Genomic DNA, 24,639 nt, shown 5'->3' on the forward strand with positions numbered 1-24,639 from the left:
CGCCGCGGCATTCCAGAAAGAAAGGAAAGGCCATGGGCTCGTAAGCGCCGAGAGCGCCGGGACGCCGAGCTCCTCCGGGTTAGAAGCAGAAGCGGCCCCTCCACCGCGGCCGACCCAGTAAAGAGCTGCCAATGTATCTGGCTTCTTGGGATTCGCGTTAATGTGGATCTTCCACATAAACGATTTACGGATGAAATAAAAGCCCTTTAAGAGTAATACTTCCTTTCAAGTTCTTAAGACGCCTCTAAATCTTTCAGGTAGTGAGTGGCCGGCGTGGGGGCGGGGTGGGGACCGGGTGTCGGGCGGGCGGCCCGGAAGGGCGCAGAGAGCAGGGAGTGGAGGGTTAACTGCTTTGCGATCTCACCAAGCTCTTCCGAAATGCCAATCCACTGTCGCGGCGACAATGTTTCTGGGTGTCGGGGCCTCGTCCCTCCTGGCATTTGTCTGAAATGGAGCTGTCTAACCTAGGCCTGGACGCGCCCTGAGCGGGTAAGTGGGGGAAGGTGGGGGTGGGGTGGGGTGGGGGCGGAGGGGGACCCGGGGTGGAGTTAGTTGCCTGCCTATTTTCATATTCATTAGAACTGGGAGGTTGCCCGACGAGCCCAGCTGAGTTTCAAGATATAAAAGCAACTTCGGGTGCCCCCTTTCCAGCCGGGACGTATTAAAGGGCTCGGAGCCGGGCAGCTTCCCCTTCCCTCCTCGGCCCTCCCTTCTCCCGCCCACTTGCTCCCTCCCCCAGCGCTCTCCAGCCTCCGCTCCCCAGGAGCTCCGCGACAGCCTTCCAGGATTATGGAGTTTCTGAGCGAGAAGTTTGCCCTCAAGAGCCCGCCGAGTAAAAACAGTGACTTCTACATGGGCGCAGGAGGCGCATTGGAGCACGTTATGGAGACGCTGGACAATGAGTCCTTTTACAGCAAAGCGTCGGCGGGCAAATGCGTGCAGGCCTTCGGGCCCCTGCCCCGCGCCGAGCATCACGTGCGCCTGGAGAGAGCCTCGCCCTGTCAGGAGAGCAGCGGTGAGTCGCCTGCCCGAACCTCGGCCACCCTTCCGCAAACCCTAAGTGCGGGGACGCGCCCGGACAGGCAGGCGGGGAGGATGGAAGGAAGGAAAGGGGGAGCGAGAGAGCCCGGAGGGCGGAGGAAGGCAATGGAAGAGTGAGCGTTTTAAGGAGCGGTGTTGGCTACAGCCGACTTTGAGGGGCAGGGGAAGGATTAGGCACCGGATTGCCTCCGCGCGGCTCTCTTTTAGCTGTCGAGTGCTGTCCCTTATGGGTCCCGGACTCCCTGTATCTAGGACCCAGGCGTAAACTGATAGGACGGTAAATAGAGTGTAATTGAGTCAAGACAGCGCGCTTCCTCTGTGAGCCCGACGCGCTGCCCCCGCAGAAGGAGCTGAAATCGATCATAGCTCGTTAGAGGACGTCACTGTCGTCACGAATAAGAAAACTTTGAGTTCTTTTAGGTGAAAAACATTTTCAAAACAAGTTTTCCAAGACGTAGCGGTATTTTTCTTTGTGAAGCTGGAAGATTGCTAGATTAGCTTGTGTGAAGTTGTGATGCGGATTCTTTGGGTTTGCAATACAGCACACATAAATTTTTCCGAACACCAAATCACTTTCAATAGCTTCGGGTAAAGAATCCCCAATATAAGCACTCACTCCCGAACTCTGTATTGTCTCTTTTTCTGACTCTACATTAAAAGTCACCTAAGAACCCTCTCTCGGAATGCTTCTGGGTAAAATCTTCAACTTTGAACGGCCAAGTATCTCAAAGTCAAAATGTTATCAAAACAAACCATCTATCTTTTCTATCTTGTAACCCAATACAAACCTATTTTTTTTAGATCGCGAAAGCTAAAGCAAGTTTACAATTGCAAGAGGACTTTTCCTTATCACTGTATATATTCCACAGTTAAGCTGTAAGGAGCGGGTTGCTTTAAAATAACAAACGAATTAAGTGTGAAATATTTACAACAAGCCTCCCGCCCCCTGTTTTAATGGAGGGTCAAAATCTGGCAAAGTATTGGCTCCTAGGAGCTCATTTTCTAAATACTTTGTACACAGTAAGTTTTTTTTTTTTTTTAAACCATCTCGTATATTTTACTTATTCAGCGTTGCAGATTCCTTGTGACTTGCAAGGTTGAACCAAAATAGTAGGTGGGAACGACAGAGAAAATCAGTTAAATCGTTTCAGTCATTTATTTGGAAAGACACACGCAATTAATTTTTATTTTTAATATGTTAAATTTTTGGCTTTCTGTTTGTATTTCAGACTGCAGTATCTTTATTTTTGGAATTCTTATATGTATACGTAAAGTTATTCGAATGGACAGGATTTAAAAAAAAAAAAAGATTCTCTGATATCCTGCTGGATAGGACTACATCCTATTTTAAATTGTCGGGAATCCAAAATAAGAAGAGAAATAGGTGATTTTTGATACCTTAACAACTTTTTAATGAACATCACACTTTTAGGATGAATTTTAATAGGAAAGTATTAAGATGAATGTAGGCAGCAGTTCGCTAAATTTAGGAAAGCTCCTGTCTTTCTCCTGAGATGCCCTTACCCTCACGGCTGCTTCCCCTCCCCCATCCCTAATTACCGAAGTTCCCCATTTAACTCTGCCGAACACAAAACCTTATTGTTAATCAGTCATGGCTCTTCGTTATATCTAGTTTTATATCCCATCTTTTGCATAAAGGATATTAAACATTTAAGTTATTTTAGGTCTTAAAGTTCAAAACATTGGTATAATGATTAGAACAGTTGCTAAAATAGGTTATGAGAGAATTTTTAAAAAGATACAAACGAATAAAGTATGGCAGTTCATTGGAAATTATTGTTCTGGCTGGGTTCACTTTTTCAAAAACTCTTTCCAATTTCATTATGTGCATCCATTGCATGTGTGTGTGTGTGTGTTTGTGTGTGTGTATGTGTTTGTGTGTGTGTGTGTGTGTGTGGCCACAGGATAGATTTTTGTTTTATATCATATTGCAAACGTGCAATCAAATCTGGAGGAAATCACTGAAAGTTAAATACCCCTAAACAGAATGGAAGATGGCATCTTTTGTAATCTTTTAATAGATGTTTTAATGCCTCTGCTTTAGGGAAAAATAAAACTTTCTGTCTTAAAACATAGTTCATGAGTTAAACGTAAATACGACCTATTTAGAAAGAACTGCAAGTGAGTTATTACACTAAAGAAGTCTACTTTAATCTTATTCTGTTCTATAAGAAGCACTTCCAGAAACTGATATGAAAGTCATTAATTTAGTAGGTCACTTTTTGAAAAAAAAAGTAAAAAACAGACATGAATATACAGTCAAAATATTCAAAATATAGTAGAAACAAAACCATATCTAAATCTGTAGTCCATACGTTTTGAGTGGAGCAGGAAGATTACTTTTGGGAAGAGTTTGGATTGGGGTTTACAGATATTATTTTTAAAATTGAAATTTTTCAGTTTTTAAAATTGAAATGTCTTTCTTGAGCCATGTAAGTAGCTCAATTTTGTCTGCTGTGAATAAATACATATATCACTTACATTAAATTTGGTTCACTTTTCAAACATTATGCTCAATTTTTTTAAAAATCTAGAGCATCTTTTAATTTGATCACCTTATTTGACTATAAATTATGTGCATAAGCATTACATTAGCCCTGTAAAATAGAACTGTAAAATCTGGCAAATTATATGAGTTCCATGTAACACATTTTTAAATGGCCCTAAACCTGCCCAAAGTGGATTAATAGTAGTACACAATGTGATGCTTGAATTCATACTGGCACAGTAAATCATTAACAGACTGCTTTCCTGAGGCTGTAAATTACTTCAACTTCATTTCTTCATTGAAATGTTTCACAATCCTGAGAACTGTTGTTTTCCCCTCTCTGGGTACAGTGAACTATGGGATCACTAAAGTAGAAGGACAGCCTCTTCACACAGAACTAAATAGAGCTATGGACAACTGTAATAGTCTCCGGATGTCTCCCGTGAAAGGGATGCCAGAAAAGGGAGAACTGGATGAACTTGGGGATAAATGTGACAGCAACGTATCCAGCAGTAAGAAGCGGAGACACCGAACCACCTTCACCAGCCTGCAGCTGGAGGAGTTGGAGAAGGTCTTTCAGAAAACCCATTACCCGGACGTATACGTCAGAGAGCAACTTGCTCTGAGGACAGAGCTCACGGAGGCCAGGGTGCAGGTAGGAGCCAAATGAAGGCCTTGGGTATGTGTTGGGAGGGAGAGATACTGTTAGAATAATTCAATGGTTGCATTTTGCCACAAAAGAAGAAACTGATTCTCCAGCTAAAGACATAGAACAATGTACGATATGCATGTCGGTCTACGAAAATTTCTTTTTCCATGCAAAGAATTTAATCACTCACACAAAAACATAAAAGAACACTTGACTTATTACATAGGCATACAAATTAACGATTATTTAAAACAACAGAATGTCATAAACATCTCTAATTTAAAAATTAATTTTAAAGGGCAAAAACAGAATCATAGCTATCTATTTACTAATACATTTATTTTTGTTTTGTTTTGTCCTATTTTATCAGACGTTTAGGTTCTTTTTAGGTTATGTACCAGGTATTGGTAAGTTACGTGTGTAATGGCCCGTAGATCTGTAATTTTATTGAGGTTGGGGTTATAATAAAACAAAGAAAAAATGAAACAATTTCACAAATCCGCAATTGTTATAAATACCATAACTTATTTTTACTATGCATAAAGAAAGATCATATAGCTCACCTATAATTTTCCCAGCTCTAATAGTTGCCTTGCCATTCCATTTTAACTTTTAAATGTAGATAGCTTATATCTTTTTTGCAGAGGCAATAAAAAGAATGATCTTGAAGTAATTTTAAAATATATACTCAATTATATTTATAAGTTGTATTCAAATTATCAAATTGGATGGCACAATATACTAAACTTTTAGAATCATTTGAAAAAAATTATATTAGGTAAAATTCTATCTCTTAGGCATATTTTATTTTTACTAGAGTTGGTATTCTTAAACTACCTTTTATTAGTTCTCACGTAACAACAATTTCAGGGAATAGCATGTTTCTTTGTGCATTTTTACCACGCTAAATAGGAGAATATTGAAGCTTGCAATTCCCATACAGTATAAGAATAGAGAAATAAATAAGATAGTGAAGGATTTTGTCCTGAGAGTAATAGTATTTCTTCTGAAGATTAAGCCGTTGTAAGGCCGTTTCATCATTAAAAGCAACATTTGGTGGTGCGGGAATACCAAGCAGCAGGATTTTTCTTCAGCTCGTGGAGGTGAATAGTTATTTATTTTAGTTCAGGAAGTAAATGTACAGAAAGTTGATGCTAATGAAGAATTTTAGAGTTGTCAAGTGTTAATATCAGTCCCACGTGTATGTGCTGTTTTATTTTTTGCCTTGTGTTCATATATTAGAATTAATTATAGTTGTAACCATTGAAAAATATATTTACATCTAGAGTGATCAGCTGTGCACAATGGGTGTTCTCCCCTTCACATTTCATCAACTCCTGATTAATTTTTGTCTAAAAACATGCAGAGAGCCAACCCAAACCTAATTTACTCACGTTTTCTCTTTCCAGCTTTTCGTATCAGAGTGGTAATTCATACCTATTTTAAGGAGATTGTAAAGATCTTTTTTTCTCATAAAAAAAAAAAAACTCATTACTAAATTTCCTTACTATGCTCCTAGCGCCTGTGAAGACAGGAAGAAAATATGTTTTGTTTTGTTGTTGATGTTATTATGGGCCCTGGGCATTGTGCGTGATACAACTTTACCAACAGTGTTCTAAGAAACCATACTGAATAGATAGCTCTCATTGCCTTATTTTAATTGCTGGAGACTCTTTAAAGTGCCACCTTAAATTTGCAGTACATACTTGCACATTGAACTGAGGCTTAGTATGTATCCATCAGTGTGATGGTAAAGATAGAGAAGATTACAGCTAATTATGAAAAAGAGTAAAAATTTCAAGTAAATTTTAACAGTTTTAACAATCTGCATTTGATAGGTGATTTCCAGCTTCTTTTGTAAGCATTTTGTATTCTGAACATAGTTCTGTGAAGACTGAAGAGCTTCCTGACAGCTGCTTGTGAAATGTCTACTCAAAAATATCAAATGACACATACCAAATATAACTTTTTGTGTCTCCCTTTAACTCATTAAAATATTAAAGTGAAGATTCCGGAGAGCTCCAGGTGTGAATTAGTGATTATTTAACCCTCTGAGGAAGATGGTTGTTATGATGAATATTATTAACATAGAAATAGAGAAATTTGGAGGAGAGCTTTGTGATTCTGTAGAGGTTGTAGTAACTCATAGGCTTTCTTGAACTTGGTTCTATCTTCCCATTTATCCTACTATTTATATTACCTATAAGTCTCTTATACTGGAGAAATGATTTGGAGATTTCTGAGCATTTTCTATAAGGGAAGATAAAAATTATAAGTGGTGTAATTTATGTAATAAGCGCATTTGTATATTTTAAAACCAGAGTTCAATTTCAGATGGTTCCATTTTACCCATAGTCTTTATCATGCTCAATATAATATGTAATCTTAATATTTTCTGTTTCTAAATAATCGTGATATTTCTGCCAGTGCCATGAGTTTTGGATGTAATCTTTGTGTTTAAATTTTTCTAAGATTATCTAAGTATGGGTACAACCCAGCACAGTCTTCACTTTGTGACATGTTCTAAAGATAATTGTTTTGACAGACCCAGATATTAATTTGGTTATAGTTTGGCTGGGTTAATGTTATGTGCATAACCCCAAACTAAAAAGTCATGAATGTCTTCCAGATTTGCAGCATTCTCTGGGAGGAGGATTATCTATGATAATTTGGAGACAAAAGGAGTCTTCAAAATCATATAATCTAACTCCTTTTTATTTTCCAAAATGAAAAAAAAAAAAGAGGCTGAGACAAATTAAATAATTTTTTAAGTATTTCCTCCCTTTCTATTAATTCATATTCCCTTATGGACATACCACTTATCAGGGTGAAATAGAAAGTAAAATTTGTGGATACTTTTGTGACATAAATTTCTTTCTTAGTGATTTTGTTGACCTGGTTTGTTCTTTCTGATCTGTGTCTTTTAACATCACCATTGCATTTTCAAATATTCCTCAGCTAAAATTGTACTTTTTAAAAAAATTAGGTTTGGTTTCAAAATCGAAGGGCCAAGTGGAGAAAAAGAGAACGTTATGGCCAAATACAACAAGCTAAAAGCCATTTTGCTGCCACCTATGATATATCAGTTTTGCCAAGGACTGACAGCTATCCACAGGTATGGTAAACTTCACAGAATATTGATCGAGAAAAATAGATGTGGTGTGTATATTCTTGAAAGGGATATTATTATTGGCTTTATTATATCTAATACAGAAGTCGAGAATGAAAATTTTAACCTCCAGAAGACTTTTTGCATGTTTGTTAGATGCTTATTTTACTAAAATATTTATTTTGTTATTATTTTCTTTTAGAGCTGTTTGTTCAAAAATATTTTAGGGTCTCTTCCTTGTTACACATTGCAACAACTGAAGTAGCATCATTCATAGTATAAGCCTTTTAATCAGTCTACGTTTTAACTATTCAGACTCGTTTCCTTTGTTAACTTTTCAAAATAAATAAAGCATTGCTTGGTGTGCTCTCTCTGTGGCTAATGTTTGATGAACCATCCCCTAACCTAGTGTCTGGTGTGGTCTATGAAACCTTCAGTTCCACTTAAAAATATCTCTTTTCCTATGTTGTCTTTCCAGCTTTGAAGTTGCTCATTGTTTCAAGGAAACATTTAGCCCTTGGTTACTTAAAACATACATAGGATTAGTACTGGAGATCATTCAAAAAATTTATCACATTAAAAAACACATCCACCCCTTTATAATGGGAGCTCTCATCTCATTTTAAAGAGCATTTAGAAATTCCTTTTCTTCTTATTATTTCCTTTCAATTTAGAGGCCTTTTTTTTTTTTTCCACACTTTGTAATGCATGTTAATAAAATACATTTTATCTTTTTAATTGGACATTAATTTTTCCTATTACTGAGTTAGAGTATCCGGAACTGTATTTGATACATGATAAGGAACATTTGTATTATAAGGAACAAGACATTTGTTATTTCATTCCTTAGTTGTTTAAGGATATGCATTGTTACAGACCATTTTGAAAACAAATATGTAACATATATGCTGGGGGAATACCTTGATAGTCCAGTAACCAAATCTTTGCAAGCCCAAACTTAAGGGTATTCATTTTCTTCAACTCTGAGTACATACCTCGTGAGCATGAATTCAGTGCTTTAGTTTTGTGCATCCTTGCATTCTGATGCTTTTTATGATTCTTAAAAACCTATTTTGAGACCTTCACCCTTCCAGATAAATTCACCAAATTTATTAATGTAATGTCATATGTGAGTAAAAGCCTTAGAGATCACCTAGTTCAGTCCTTTTAAACATTAGGAAACGAGACCCATGGGAGTTAAGGAATTGGCCCATGACCACAGGAGTGCTTCCTTATAGGACGGCCTGTGCAGGGCTGCTTGCGCCAGGCCTCACCATTGTGGTCTTTTGAATAAATGTCCATACCTGCCATCAGAAGAACCTTGCTTTTCTTACTCTTCAAAATTTATCTTAAAGGAGATCTTTTTTTTTCTCCAGTTTAAAAGCATATATATATATAAGTTCTGTTATTTATCATCATAGGGCCACTGAGCTTCGACTGACTGAATAGTTTTGAGTGTCCTGGCTGAATTCCGAGCACAGTGCTGGGAGGAAGTCTCCCTGGTAGGCTCTAGGCTCTTGTCTCCACGAGAGCAGGTACTGCAGTGGTTTCGTGGTTGTTAGCCCAGCCGAAGCCCTTACTGTATCGGGCCTTACTATATTCTGAGCAGGTTACATGGAGTAACTCATTTCATCCTTACCACGATCTTATGCAATAGGTGCTACTAATGAATTATCCTCATCTTCCATATGAGGAAACTGAGACACAGAGGGGAGATACTTACTCACCTTCACTCGTGGCAAAGCCGGGATCTCATCACAGGCAGTCTGGCTCCCATGTGCGAGATCTTAACCTGTCCAGTAGACTGTCTCTCCCAAGAACTGAGTGTTGAAAAGATTGAATAATTAATAAATGAATACCAAAGGAGCGTAAGGCTTAAGTTGCATCATTCAAGTCTGCAATTTAGTTCAGGGGAGCAGAAACTATACTCAGAGCCAGGGAAACAACAATGAAAATGACAGAGATGGTGTATATTGGCATGTACTCTATATGTTTTGAACTACTTCACTGTGATGAATTTAGAAATAGTAAAGTTACAAATTAATGAACTCTTTTCAAATGGACTTTATACAGTCTTGCTAGTCAAGTGCTCCACCACATTTGACTACAACATACTTTCTTGGGACCTTTTTATTTCAGTCTTCGATTCTTTCCTTGGAAACCCCATTTCTGTTTGTGTGTGTGTGTGTGTGTTTTTTTCCCACTTCCTTGTGCCTTGCTGATGGTTGCCTTCTCTCTAACTACCCTTTCTTCTTCAGTGCAACATAAAACATTTAGAATAGTGCCTGGCGCAAACTAAGCTCTTTATAAGGGCTTAATGTAACTTAATATACTCTTAGTCATGCTTTTTTCCTAGGGTTATCTTGCCATTGTGTTATGGTGCCTCATAGCTTTAGAGATTGTCAGCACACTGAGGTAACCTACTAAGGAGCTCAGGCAGGAAGGGAGATGGTACAATCGGGTTATACATTTATAGTCTTTTTCACTCAACAAAGGATTAATTTAAAAATTTCCCCTCACAAATCATGGGAATTTTGCACTAATTCTCCCTGTGGTTTCTTCATAATTTATGTACATTGGTTATTCCAATTCTTAATTTAAGTATGGCAACACAAGCAGCATATGTTGAAGTTACTGTTTTTGAAGTTATTTTGACAGTATAATTCATCAACAGTAATAAAAATCAATACTGTAAAATCCATTGTAATTTTTTATATGGGTAAGTCATTAGACGCTTGGTTGCCAAAAATACTGAAATCAAAATGCCTCTCACTCTCCACTGTGGGTATTGGATAAAGTCAGGAAAATTCCGTTTTAACTTAAAAATATGTGGTTGACTTTTTTTTTATTTTGGAGAAATAATTATGCCAAGATCATGTCTCTCAAGCTTCAGCCTAAAGGAAACTTTTTTTTAAAGCATGTGTCTTGAAAATAGAAATATAGGAACCAAAGCAGAATCCAACAACTCAGTGCAGTCAGACACTGAGCTTGGTTACTGTTACTAATTACAGAAAAAAATATTAATTACCAAAAAGTTAGAAACTAGAAAACTAGAAACAGGACAGAAATAAAGAACTAACAATTTGGCGGGAAAGCAAAAGCATACACAGAAATACATGAAAACAGAAATGGTTGAGAAAATGATTTCCTCAGGTCTGCTCAATGTGGATAATAATCTTACCAACTATAAAAGTATCTCTATATAACCTCTATATAATAGGTTTATTTATGAATAGTAATTAATATTTTCTAAAGTGTTCTAAATACTTTGTTTCCAATGCTCTCATTACAAAATAGTAACAACAGCCCTACTGGTAAAATTAATACCTACCAGTGGAGGGCTTATTTTAAGCCAGGCTTCTTTCTTACAGCCATTGACTCATTGAATTTAAGTCCAGGTTTTCTGAGTACAGGGGTTCAGGGCTCTTTAACGCAGCATCACTGAGCAATGAAATATTTCAGTTTTGACCCTAAAATGCCAAATCACTTTGGAAAGCAAACATGCTTTCATTTTTTTAAAGGTATAAAATAATGATATAAAGCATTTACAAAATGTAGACACTTTTGAGACTGTTTTCAGGTATTCTTTTAAGCTTGCTCATATTTGATAGCAAACAAACAGTGAGAGGAGTGACGTCAGTAGTACTATAAAGTAGTATATTTGGATGTACTGAGAAATGGTATCTGTCTTTTAAAAGCCCTTGATTTTGGCTCATGATATCAGTTGTCATTTGGCAACACTATGATTTTGCTAAATGAAAATACTTGACCACCCGATGTTCTCCATGACCTGACATGTTAAACAACAGTCATGTGCTGCAGCTATTCCTTGTGCTGTGCCGAATTCTCTTGAATTCCCTCCTCTTCACCTGACCTGGGTTTCCTCCAGGAAACCTTCCCTCAATTCTCCTTCAATCAGCACATGACTTTCGCACTGACATGGTGGGGTGTATACAGTATCTGCCGCCCCATTTACAATATAAAGTATTTATGTTTTAAAAAGGATGATTCAGATCTTAACTTTGTATTGTAACAGTATTAAGCAAATTATGTATACACTGAATAGATGTGAAAAAAAAGTTGCTTTGCTTCAACATTCTGGAATATGTTATGAACCCCAAATTAATCAATTTTCAGTTAAAACAGATGATTCCTAGATGTCTGCTATTAACCATCTCTAGGGTCCTCAGCAATTCACTTTCCCTCTGTGAGTCTCAATTTCTTCCTCTGTTGAAAAGAGTAGTTTATGAAGATTTTGCAGAACATTTTCGACTTAATTTCTTTTTTTCTTCCAGAGTTATTTGCATTTTAGTCAAGAAATACATGTTGGTACTGTGTGAGGCACGGGGCTTCTGGAAATGATCCAGACAAAATCTCTCTCGGGTTTGGGCAGATTACAAGCTAGGTGATATTCGTACCAAATTCTGCAGACACTTCTTGATGCAACCTACACCCAGCAGACCAAAAAGACCTATGTAATTTTGTCTTTGAGTTGAAAAAGCAAGCATCTATCAAGAGTAGATTCTAATTTATTTCTAATTTGTGAACACCAAAGCATTTCTTTAAATAATTGTTCTGTTGAATAAAATATTTTTCAAGGTATAAACATTTTCTGGAGGATTATAGCCAGCCTTCGTTCTTACAAGAAACTAGTTTCATGCCCTTAGGTTTGGCTCAGATCACATGTGCATCAACTTTATCATTTACTTGCTGGGTAACTTGGGGTAAGTCTCCTGACTTCCTTGATCTTCAGATTCTTTCTTTGTAAAATGGAGGTATTATTGGTGCTAGAGTTGGTGGTGTGGCTGATGGTAATGATCATCTTCTTAATACTTTTCTGTTATTGAGAGGATTAAATTGATTTCCAAACAGTCTGTGGAGCTAAGTCATGGGACTTGAGGAAGGCTAGGTGTTAATGTTTGACTATGGGCTTCACAGCCAGGGAGTTGTGTGTTCAGATCCTGACTCTGCTACTTAATAGATTTTAGACGTTTGGCAAATGAATTAACCTCTAGGCATGTTTCTCCTCATTTGCAAAATGGGTATAAAAATTAATATGATGTTTGTGAAGATCAGAAACAATAGTTTCTGCAAGGTGCTTAGGACATTGCCTAGAATATAACGAGTGCTCAATAAATAGTAACGACTCTATAATAGCCATTAGTCATTATTGATTCTACAGTACAGACGTAGCTAAGTGGTGTGAATGTTCTGTTATTGTAGCATTTAAACTAATCCAATTTTTAAGTAAATTCACTATTTAAGGGTCTAGGGAAAGATCAAATTTAGTTAAATGTACTTTCCTCTTTAAATTAGGACAACCAAATATGGTAATTTAAGGAATGTTTGGGTATATTCTTAATCCACCAAAATTATTTTCTCATGAAGAAAATATTTTCATCAAAAAATTTTAAAAGGTTTGAAGTTGTTTCCCACCAAAATTTTCCATGCTGTTTTACTTAGTGTATAGTGAGAATCATAACTAAATCTATGTTTACATAATATACAAGGGGACCCATGCAGTGTCTTGCCTTCTGTTGTTTAATTGATGACTTAATAAATATATGCCACTTGGAGTTTGAACATACCAAAGGTTGGATTCAAGTTATAAATAATTTGTGGTCATTGGAGTGATTTAAAACACAGATGAAAGCTGTACAACATTTCTAGTTTAACAAATTCTGTTTCAAACATTGTAATTATACAGTTTTTTAAAGGAAATGTTAACATTTCTATAAAACAGTGATTGTGAAAATATTGTTCACTCTGCCCTTCTTAAGAGTAGCGTCAGTTTCTGTATTAATCTTAAAGTTTACCTTTACTTAAGCTAAATAAAGAATATGGAGCTTGTCTCCTTCAACCACCGCGGTTTAGCAATTTAAAGCATCTGAAACAGCAAATAAATAACCAAAAATCTTTTAAAAATGTTAGTAATGTAGCTATACTTGATGCATTGTATAATAAATATTCTCATATCTATGAAACAACCAATGAAATGGTCACATAGTGATACAGTGACACTTCTCTTAGGAGGAAGGAGGGACAAAAATATTAACATCACTGGGTCAACAAGTCATATTGATATAAAAGTGCTAATTTAATTAAATGTATAAACATATATACAAGTTGTATAACAATTTGTATGAAGACTATTTCATATATATGTATAAGTACATATTAAAAATGAGTTACACGTAACATGAGGCAGGTATTCTCAGCGTCAATTGAGTGATGATGCAGCTGGACACGAAGAGGGAATGATTTTTATTTTGTTGAAAATACAAACACTTTACAGAGATAAAAAAAAAAAAAACCCTGCAAAAGAAGCAAAGTGCATTCATATCTTAGATTATGAATTTAGACATATTTTTTGAAAAATGTGATATTCAAGTTTAATGTGACTTAATGACTTTATACAGTAATAATAACTTAGCTGATTTTCCTTTTTTTTTTTTTTTTTTTTGCTTTTAATAGGTGATTGCTGTTAAAGCATTGAATTTAACTGAATTGGTCATGAGTATTTTATATTTTAAGAGGAAAGAATGAATTAATAAATTGAGTAGATTACCAAAATAAATAATAAGAAAAATGTAAAAATAAATTATTGAAGAGTGCTATCGTTGCTTATACAAATAAAAACTATGGAGGATGGAGAAGAACCAGGGGGAAATAAAGTCTGAGCAGTCTGTGACAACAGACCTGTGGGTTGAAACCTGCAGCACACACTGCTTTTGTTAGTGTGAACTTACGATATATTTTGATTCAGAGTTTTCACTTGCCATATTTATTAAGCCTCGTGTAATCTCTAAATTTAAAGATATTCTTGTAGATTAAAATACTTGCATATTGGATTTATATTTTAAGTTATTAATTCACAAGGAAAACTTAATTTATATTTTAATCTTTGTTTCTTATAATTGTGGATTTTGTTTTAATTGGGGAATTGTGTCATTAAAAATGAATCAAGCACTGTCAACAATGACTATCATTCGTGTATTAAAATACATGAAAAATAATGTGACAATTGGAAAATACCCCATGTTGATCAATGTTGCTGAATAATAAGTAAAATAGCAAATCCTAAGTGCTATTATTTTATTCTGTCCTTAAGTGAGTTGATTTGAAAAGTGTCATTTTAAGGCATATAGAGTGAGATTTCCTATAAGTCTTCATAATGATCATAATTACCATACAGTTTAAGAACACATCCAACACTAAAAGAAGAGAAAAAAAATGTCCTTAATGTTTCTTATACTTTTGACTTGGAGCACATATTTCAAATAGTACTTAAATAATGCAAAATTTAAACACATTTATGTGATGTCATTCTGAAAATTTCCAGACATTAACATTTCTTAGGAGGGTTAATGCTTTTAATTTTTGCACTAAAGAGATACATACACTTATTTTTCTGTAAAGCAGTTTTCTTCTCAAATTTTTAGTCCCATATGATTGTTCTCTTAGTGATTTTTTAATGGAAAATTCACTCTTCCTTGTTCCAAATCTCTGTATACATTTCTAAGATGGAATTTTATTTAAAAAAAATCAAAGTAGCAACCAATATTTCATATGTGACCTTTTCCTGATAATTTCTAATCACTTCAGGTTAATGATACTATATGTTGAAAAGGTATACTTTTGAAATTTTTGAAATATAAATTGATTCCAAAAAATCTTAATGTTATCTGAATTTTTTATGTGAAAATTACAGCTAATAAGTAGGCACTGATGAAAATGTACCCTCATTTCTATCTTAGGTAGTACCTAAACATGCTCAGATTAATCTTTTCACTACATAATTTAATTGGGATTTTTTTTTTTTTTTCCAGATGGACAAAGTATCAGTGTTTGAGACTTATTCACTTATTCTCTGGTAGCATGTGAGACTTACTCACTGGTAGCAAATTCACAATTTAGAAAAACACTTCTTGATGTAGTTACTAGAAAAGTTAATGGGACCCTAAAATTAAGTCAACAGCTAAAAATACCTGCAAGTTACTAAGTATATGATTCTTACTAACATTTTATCACCCTAAATTTTAAAGGGACGGTTATGCTAGTAAAGAATATAATGGCCTCTTAAAAAATTAAACTGCTTTTGCAGAAAGTCATGTTTGCATTTTTTTAAAGAGACCATATGAAAAATCTGGTAAATTATAGATGTGATAGTGTGGTAATAAATCTGTATAGTAAGTATTGAATTATATACAAAGTGGTCAATAAATGTAAACATTCTCTCAAAGAGGAAAAACAAAAATCAACTTTGGGGTTTTAATGCAAAGACGCTATTGCTAAAACATTATTACAGATACCTCTTTGTGAATCCCTGATCTGTGTCTTTTTAAAGCAACCTTTAACTCCCACAGGGACATGTGTAGGCATATGGTGTGAGGGTAGTATGAGTGTAGCATGATGTGTGTGTGGGCTGTGTGTGTGTGTGTACATATGGACGTTGGTGGCAGGTAAGAGCAATCTATATATAGAAGAGGAGTAAGGTTAAATAAACTTGTTCTAGTGGAAAAATATTTAGTTTTAGAGTTGCTTTAAAATTAAGGAATGATTGTTATTCATTGATTTCACTTTATTGTGCCTCTTAGATCCAGATTAAATTCCATAAGGTAGCATCTTCTAAATAGCACTAACATTAGGAAATAGAATATGTAATGCTGTCATGAAACTATTTGATGTTTTTTATACATCATGGTACTTTATAGCTAATGCAAAGACTAACAAACTTGCATTTCTTTTAAAAGGTTTTTTAAAAGTACCAAAAGTTGCTTACTATAATAAAATCAGTAAATATATTAGAAATATACACTAGGTTTAGTATACTAAAAGTTTCTTGGTAGTTTTGATTATAAAAGAATATATCAAGTTTCTAAGGTGAAGGTAAATGAGATCTATAATTTCTCATTCATTATTTACCATATTACTTCAACTCATGAATATATATCCACAGTGAAGAGCTCTTCATGTATTTGTGTGTGGGGGGTGTGTGTGTGTGTGTGTGTAAAATACACATATATATTGACCCTTTCTATCCTATGTATTACTTTTAATTCCTTGGAAGAAAAATGAGTGTTAAATGAATTTTACTTCTATTTGGAAAGAATCAGACCAAAAAAAAAACAACTTTCCTCCTAAATTCAAAGTCATGGAATAATTAAGTGTCAACTTTTCACTTGATTAGAAAAACATTAAGGGGCAAATGTTCAAAGTAGAGTGTAGTAAGTCAGCTGAACCTCTATTCATGCTAATGGGATGCAGTTGGCTAAGTTCCCTGGACAATGCTTTGAACGTACCCCTAGAACTTTTTTAAAACGTTGCGAAGCACATTAAAATATGGAATGTTTTTAGATTTTCTACTTCTTTTAAACACAATAAAGAAGAAAAAATTGTAAAGGCAGCCTTTTTCTTTTTTTTTTTTTTTTTGCACACAGGAAAGAAGGACATGGGTATTATTCAATAATGGTGTTCCTGGTTGTAAAGCTCTTTAATATTATACAGTTAGAGGGCCACAAAAAAACCCTAAAATTTGTTTGGTGCTGAACTCCACCATTGTAGGTGTCTCTGAAATAGTCCAAAAAAGAAAAATAGTGATCCTATTTAGGAAAAAAAATTATTCTTTCATTCCAAAATCTAACAGCAAATATAATATTTCTTCTTATGAGTCAGTGAGATTTTTGTTTGGCTTCTCTGTTAACAAATATATATACAATTTCAGACAATATGACATGTAAGTTTAAGCACATAGTTTTAAAATGACCACTTGTATAAGAATAGAATTGGTAGAGGGATGGAGGGGCCATAGACTGAGCCCACCTTGACAGCAGTAGATTTATTCAACCACAAGCTCTAACAGCTTTGTTTGATCAAATACTGCCTTTTAGGAATGCTTAAGAAAAAGAGACTTGTGTAATAATTGCCTAAGATAATTGAAGATTTTCACGTGTAAGAAGGATGCTACCTATTCTGTGTCATTTTAAAGAACAGAAAGAAGTGATAGAGGAAGATAACAGCTCACTTTTTTACAGAGTTCTCCAAAAGGGAATGAAAAATTTTTAAAGAGGTGAGCTTCTTATCACAAGAACTAAATATAATTGAAAGTGTACAAGGGGTTTTTGCATTTGGAAGGAAGCTAGACTTGAATAGTGTCTCCTAATCCCGGGTGATTCTCAGAATTCCTGTAATATTGTCATTGCCATTATTTTAATACAGATCCCATAAGCTGCACTCCATGCTTAATGAGTCAGAATCTCCAAGAAGATGTATCTGTGATGAAGAATAAGTACCTGATGGAAAATAAAACTACTTAGGGAGATACAGTCAGCAGTGTCTGGGGATGAAATTTTCATGATAATTGTCAAGATTATACAGAGTAGTGATTATAGAGCTCAAATTATGAAACAAAATTTAGATATATTAGCATAAATTGTCCATAAAATTTTGGTTACACCTGCAAGATGGATCAATTCAAATTTCATATTCTTCGAGATTTTTCAATCATTTAATAAATTTGTATTAAGTGCTTATCATGTATTGTGTTAGGCTGAAGGATAAAGAAAAAGTTATGAGCAAACATCAGGGATTTTGGTTTCAGAGAATAAAGCCTATGAACCCCCACAAAGTTAAGATTATGAATAAGCAAATAAACAATTTCAGCTTGTAAGACTTTTTTATATCATTGTTGCATTTATTAAGATTTCCTGGGTTCACATTTGACCACTACCATTGGAGTTACACATCTTGTGGAAGGTTCTTAAGCTCTCTGTTCCATAGTTTTACCTTTTACAAAATGGGGATACTAAAAACGAAGAAGCATCTTTTAGTGTATAGAAATGACTAGAAGTCTCCACAGTATATCTAATACCATGCACGTGGTAATTAATTGATAACCATTAGCTATCATGAGCATGATTTTGGTTGTTGTCATCAGATGTTTAATCATCCCAAGGGAATGCTTCAGAGGAAGCAAAACCTCAATTCACCAGGGGTATTGTCTTTTTATGATTTATATCTAACTTTCGACATCAAAACCAACTAAAACCCTAAAGTCAGATGAAGACATGCCAGAAATTTTTAAATGAAAGAAAGATATGGGTTGGAGGAGATAAAGATCAGGAAATAGGACATACCAGTAAAAATGTGCAACGTTATCACTACCCGTGGGACTATATGGGTATCTTCTCAAATCCAACTAAAATATTGCTGTAGTAACTTGCTTTACCAGTCTGCTCTGTTCAGAAAACATTTCTTTATATATACTAGAAATTCTTTCACCGAAAGTAACACATTTAACTTGTTTGCTCATGTCCAGATAAGTTTTGATCAAAATAAAAATATTTGTCCATGCCAGGGAAACTGGAGAATTTATTTTCAACTTATAGGTAGATTGATGTGAATTATTTTAGGGAGAAAAAAACTTTCTGAATTTACATTCATAGATTACTTTCCTTGCCTTTACCATCCTTATTTTCCTTTTTTTTTTTTTTAGCCTCGTTATGAAATATATTTCTATGCATTTGGACTATGAGTAGATGATTTTAATAACAAATTTCAGCAATACTATGTATAAATTGAGGAATCCTTTAACAAACTTAAAATGTAAATAATCTTTCTCTACCACTATTTTCCTTTCATTTATTCTTTCAAAAATAAGCAAGCAAGTTCACTTTCATTTCCTGAAAGCCCTTTTGTCAGACATGTGACTGTGGGTTTTGCAGTGTAGCACAAGGTTTGATTGAATGTCAGAGGAAAATCACCCAGATCAAGTTAGAAGAGTGGGTTGACAGAGTAGTAATGACATTAACAGTCCCTCTTGTTGGTTTGAGATACATAACTCAGCAATCAGTGGCACCAATCATTATATTTTGGGTAAAGTGGGATACATTTAGTCGAATAAGCCAAAATTAAAACAACATAGCCCAGGATGACTTGAAGATTAATAGAATGTGCAAATCATTATATATATCTATAGATATGTCTCATAGGTTTAATATATTTAAAGCAGCTTATAAGTATATTTATATAAATAACTATTTCTGAAATAACACTGAAGTGAGCATCATGCCAATCTTTGAAGCCCCAAATAACAGATGAAATTAGTTGTTCAAATTTTCTCTTATGTTTGAAACTGGTTAAGCAGTCTTTTCTTGAGTGACAGAGTAACATCTAACAGTGCAATGTAGAAGATTCATTAACATTTTATGCTATTAATTGAATAAGTCATCTTAAAAAAGAGGATTTAAGCATGGGTATTGTGAGACAACACCAGAGGTCATATGCAGTAGACTGAAATCTTTATGTAAAAATAAATAAAAGCAAACATTATTTATGTGTTAAAAACAATTGATGATATGATTCTAATTATGATGATTTTTAAAAAAGAAGCCAGATGTGATAAACATAGGTATTACTGCTCTGTGGTAGTTCAGATTTTTGAAATAATATTGCAATAGTGTAATAATGTTGGAATTTTTAAATTTTGTTTTCTAAGGCTCAAACTCTCTCTCATTTTCCCCCAGCTCCTGCTGTTTGCATGATTTTTCTCTTCGCTTCTCAGTAATGCATGTGATCACTGTTTTTTTTTTTTTTTTTTCCCTTGTCCTTGTTTAAATAGCTGGTCTAAGATACCGCCTATTTAAAACTCATATTATACAAATTCTACCTAGTGTCTCCTTTACATGCTAGTAAATTTAGAGAAATTTGTGTTTGTTGTTTCTTAATACTAAGAAATGTGAATTTTCTGGGCACAAGTGACAATCTAGTTTTCAGTCTTATATAAGATGTTCTATAGTACTTTAATTGTACTCATATGATATATTTGCTAATACTAGCATATTTTTCCCAGTTGTGCTTTCATGATTTGGTAATGGTCATGTTTTAGAATTTTAAATTATTTTACATGTCATAATTCTGTTGCAACCTCACTATACCATATATAAGGCCTAGAAAAATGTTTAAAACATGTATATATTGCTCATATTTGCAGAGCTATGTATTTAAGACTATAGGAAAGAAAAGGCAATGAAAGGCTAAACATTTCCAATAATGAGTTTGATTAAAAATATCTACAGAGTAAATATCAGGAATGGTTTCCAACAAAAGCTGCCACACTGAGTCCAACTATAGAACTTTAAAAAATGCAGTTGTGTCATTGAGTTTAGAAAGATGGAAACTATATTTAAACTTAAAACCATATTTTAAACTGCTTTTCTAAACACATGAATTTGTCATGAATCATGACTAAATCTAGATTTCATTTTAAAAATCACGACTATAGAAAGAATACTCAAGAGATTGACATGTCTTGAGAGTATTTTATGTGGTCAAGTATGTGGGTTTTGGTGATCTATTACAGTACAACAGACTGGAAGAATCTTTCAAATAATTATCTTCTAGTAATCACTTTATGTACTCAGAATGTCATCACAGACCACCCAATGGGAGCAAACAATGAATAGTTGACAAAATTGAGTCAACACTGTTTAACAAATGTGAGGGAACAAAAGTGAGAATGCGTAAATGTAATATTTGTTGTTTTATATATTCCAGATTCAGAACAATTTGTGGGCAGGAAATGCGAGTGGTGGTTCTGTGGTTACTTCATGCATGTTACCACGTGACCCTTCCTCCTGCATGACACCTTATTCTCACTCGCCTCGGACAGATTCCAGTTACACAGGGTTTTCAAACCACCAGAACCAGTTCAGCCACGTGCCCCTCAACAATTTTTTCACTGACTCTCTTCTTACTGGGGCTACCAATGGACATGCATTTGAAACAAAGCCAGAATTTGAAAGGAGGTCTTCCAGTATCGCAGTTCTTCGAATGAAAGCCAAGGAGCACACTGCCAATATTTCATGGGCCATGTAACATACAGTACTCTTTTATTTTTCTTTTAATGGCAAAGTAAAACATTCTATTTCTCATATTTAAAGGATACCACAATAAGCTGCTGTGTGTGGAATTGCTAAAGGTCAAGGTATACAGTGAGACCAGCTTAAATGAATAGTTGTTATTATTTAACATTAAAATCTAAGAATGAACCTCTGAAAAGACTAAATAGATTTACCATCCATCAGTCTCCACAAACTCTGTTTTAGTAGTAAATTTTTTTTCTATTGTACGAGTCGATGAAATACGATCATGCAACTTCTTAAAAGAATAAATGTATTAAACAAATTCCTCTGTTATAGATTGATTTATGTCAGTTCTGTATAACAAGAAATCCCTTGTAAAATAATATCTGATAAAGGAGGAAATGCACTGGGGAAAATGTCAAGATACCAAAGCTGTCAGGTAAACATTGAAGCAGGGTGTTTCGGGGAGTTGACTGTTATTTCTCCCTCTCTGGCTCCAAGACACAACGGGCATATCTCCTGTTGCTGAGAATTTATCTTCAGGCCTCAAAGATTTTTTTACCCCTAGCTGTTTTCATGAATTTCCACCCCATGAAATAGAACTCTTCTAAAATGGCCAGCATTTGCATGAAATATTTGGGCATAGTTTCCCGAAACCATGTGGCTAAAGGTGATAACTGAAATATTCCGGTGTGATTTAAAATATAGGCATGAGAATAGTTTCTATAAATGCTACCTTTTAAATGAAAAAGTCAGCACCAACTCAGTGAAAAAGCCAACACCGACTCACCACACCGACTTAGTATCACACACTAGAAAAAGAGTAAGTTACAAAACCTGCTGCTTTTAAGCTAAAATTGTGTCAATTCAACTGTACACACAAACATCTAATAAATACACTAAAGGAAACCTTTTTTGACATGTCACATTATGCTTTATTATATTATGAAACATTTTCAGTTAAAAGAGCAGCAAATCTGACTTTATATTTATTTCATGGGCTTATGCAAGTGCACATGTGTGCGTGTTTGTTTTTTGATATATAAGCCGTAAGCATTTTTTTGCTACTGTGGTTTTGCATAGGGAATTAAAATGTCAGAAGGCTCTCTAAAATTTCTGGTGGAAAAGAAAAGAAAAATACATTGCATCTGGAAAATTGCTAACCCCTTTGATTTACTTCTCCTCCCTTTCCCCTGTCACATTCCAAGCTTTTTCAGATGAGTGAAATGTCAACCTCCTTAAAAGACTCTTAATTCATAAAGGCAAAGTAAATTAATTGAAATGAAGATGGCTCCCATGGTTTGGATCAGAGCAAGGTCTGCTCTTTGTACTCCCTTAGAATCTTCCTTGTGGTTCCTACAGCTTTTAGGGATATGCTTAGAAGCCCTATAGGCTAAAGGACAGGAATAAATGAATTTAAAAAATTAAATTTCAGAAAAAATACTTAAATCCAGTGTCTCTTCCTAGTAGGAAAAATATTTACAGCAGTTAGACGTCTCTTGTAATAAAACCTTAAAATCAAGCAGATGATGGAGATGAGTGATGTCCTAAACAAACATCCCTTGACTTCATAATAACTCTGTTCTTTATTACTTTTGAGTTCTCTCCTTTTAGTTTTCTTCCCAGGACAAACTTGTTCAACTTTGGCCCTGAGAATTATGCATACATGCAGGAGCTCTTGTTAAAGGATTGTTTAGGCAGCTGTTAAATATCCTTCATGTTTTAAAAGAGAATGACTTCTTTTAATATATTCCTGTGTCTGGTCCATAAGAAGTTGCAAACTAAAACTTAGAAAATGTAAGACTTTCTTTTTAAAAGTTCCCAAGTTAGTAGTGTTCATGTTTATTTTCTTCTGCTTTCTTAATTGAAATTTTAATGTCCCTTGGCTAATACATTATGTTTTTAAAATGAGGGACAAAACTCATTTTTGAATCAAGTGTGCATTTCACATCATCCCTTAGTTTTCCTACTATAAGTTTTTTTTCTCATTATATTCTTTTTTTTCTCATTATATTCTAATAATTAGTTGGAGACTCTGTAACTCATTTTTTAAAAATTTTAACATCTTTTTAATTGAGGTTCTACATCTGCAATGTTTTTTATAAATTAATTCAATCGGCACATTTTTTTTTTCTTTTAACATCTACAATGTGTGAAGCACCTTTGGGGATAATAAAAGAAATAATAGAACCATGGTTTTGTTCTCGATGAGTTCACAGTCTTCATGGACAGATGCATCCATAAAGTTTACATCCTCAGCCATGCTTCGCATTTTATGATGGCCATTAAGAATTGAATGCAGTTTTTTTTGTGTGTGAACATTCTGACCTTTCTTTTTCATTGGATGGGTGTTATTACATATTTAAATTATTAAGATATAATAAAATGAACTTTTGGTGCAATAGGAAAGATAAAGCTAATACAAAGGTACATAGAATGCATTTCCTGAATTTTCTCTTGCAATTTCTAAACTTATGTTAAACTTAGTTTCATATACCAGAATTCAGATCCCTCACAAAAATGTTGAACTTAGCTGTGCCTGGGGTGGCTCAGTTGGTTAAGCATCCGACTTTTGATTTCAGCTCAGGTCATGATCTCAGGGTTGTGGGATGGAGCCCTGAGTTGGGCTTTGCGCTCAGCATGGAGTCTGATTATCTCTCTCCCTCTGCTCCTCCCCCTGCTCTCTTTTTCTCTCTCAGATAAATAAATAAATAATAAATAAATTAATAAAATATTTAAAATAAAAATAAAAATGTTGAACTTGTACACTTAAGAGATGAAAAACTAAGGAGTGTTTTAATTTCCTTTTATTTGGGCTCAAGTTATTAACAGCATTGATTCCTAGGAGTTTTGGTCCCTGAAGTGGTTGAGCCACTTGGACAATTGTGTCCAGGCCATTCTCATCCCCTATTGGCCCCTTCCACACGTTTTACTTGCACAGATGGTTTAAGGGGTGATTCTTGTACTCTTTTCTCCTGAGCAATTTGGTTAAAATTTGGTCCTCATGATAGGAGATAAATTTATTGGAGAATTAGGTAAGGTTTGCAGTTTCATTCATAAACATAAAATGAAATTTCAGAAAATGGCTTGTGGATTTTTGAAAAGATACAATTTCCTTGAGAATATTAAATAGTGATTATCTTCTTCTTAAATAACTTCTCATGAAATCAGAAAAAGAAAGCCGCTCTAATCTTTGCCCTCAGTCTTGACAACGTATCTCCAAAGAATAACAGAGTTACTTAACCTATATAACCTTGAGGAAACTCATGAAATTGAGTATATAAATTACTGGAGTGTATTAGCTTCATTGTTTCAATAGGCTGTTGATTTTTTTTTTTTTTTACCTCCAAGGAAGGGAGGAAGGGACATATCGATGCACTTAACAGGGTTCTTACAAAGACGATAGGTTACTGTTTCAGTATCTTTGCTTTTTTGTCTCAAATACTAGCTGCTTATTTGACCTCCATCT

The 24,639-nt window shown here is 34.6% G+C and overlaps 1 protein-coding gene across 1 annotated transcript; it reads left to right on the forward strand.

The window, feature by feature from the left end:
* Positions 1–789: 789 nt before the first annotated feature.
* Positions 790–21,470, forward strand: ALX1 (ALX homeobox 1). The gene is made up of 4 exons (XM_032416885.1): positions 790–1,015; positions 3,901–4,205; positions 7,186–7,314; positions 20,863–21,470. The coding sequence occupies exons 1-4, from the start codon at positions 790–792 to the stop codon at positions 21,181–21,183; spliced, it is 981 nt and encodes a 326-aa protein (XP_032272776.1). The 3' UTR covers positions 21,184–21,470.
* Positions 21,471–24,639: the final 3,169 nt, after the last annotated feature.

Source organism: Phoca vitulina, unplaced genomic scaffold, assembly GCF_004348235.1.
Source record: "Phoca vitulina isolate PV1807 unplaced genomic scaffold, GSC_HSeal_1.0 scaffold19, whole genome shotgun sequence".
NCBI lineage: Eukaryota > Metazoa > Chordata > Mammalia > Carnivora > Phocidae > Phoca > Phoca vitulina.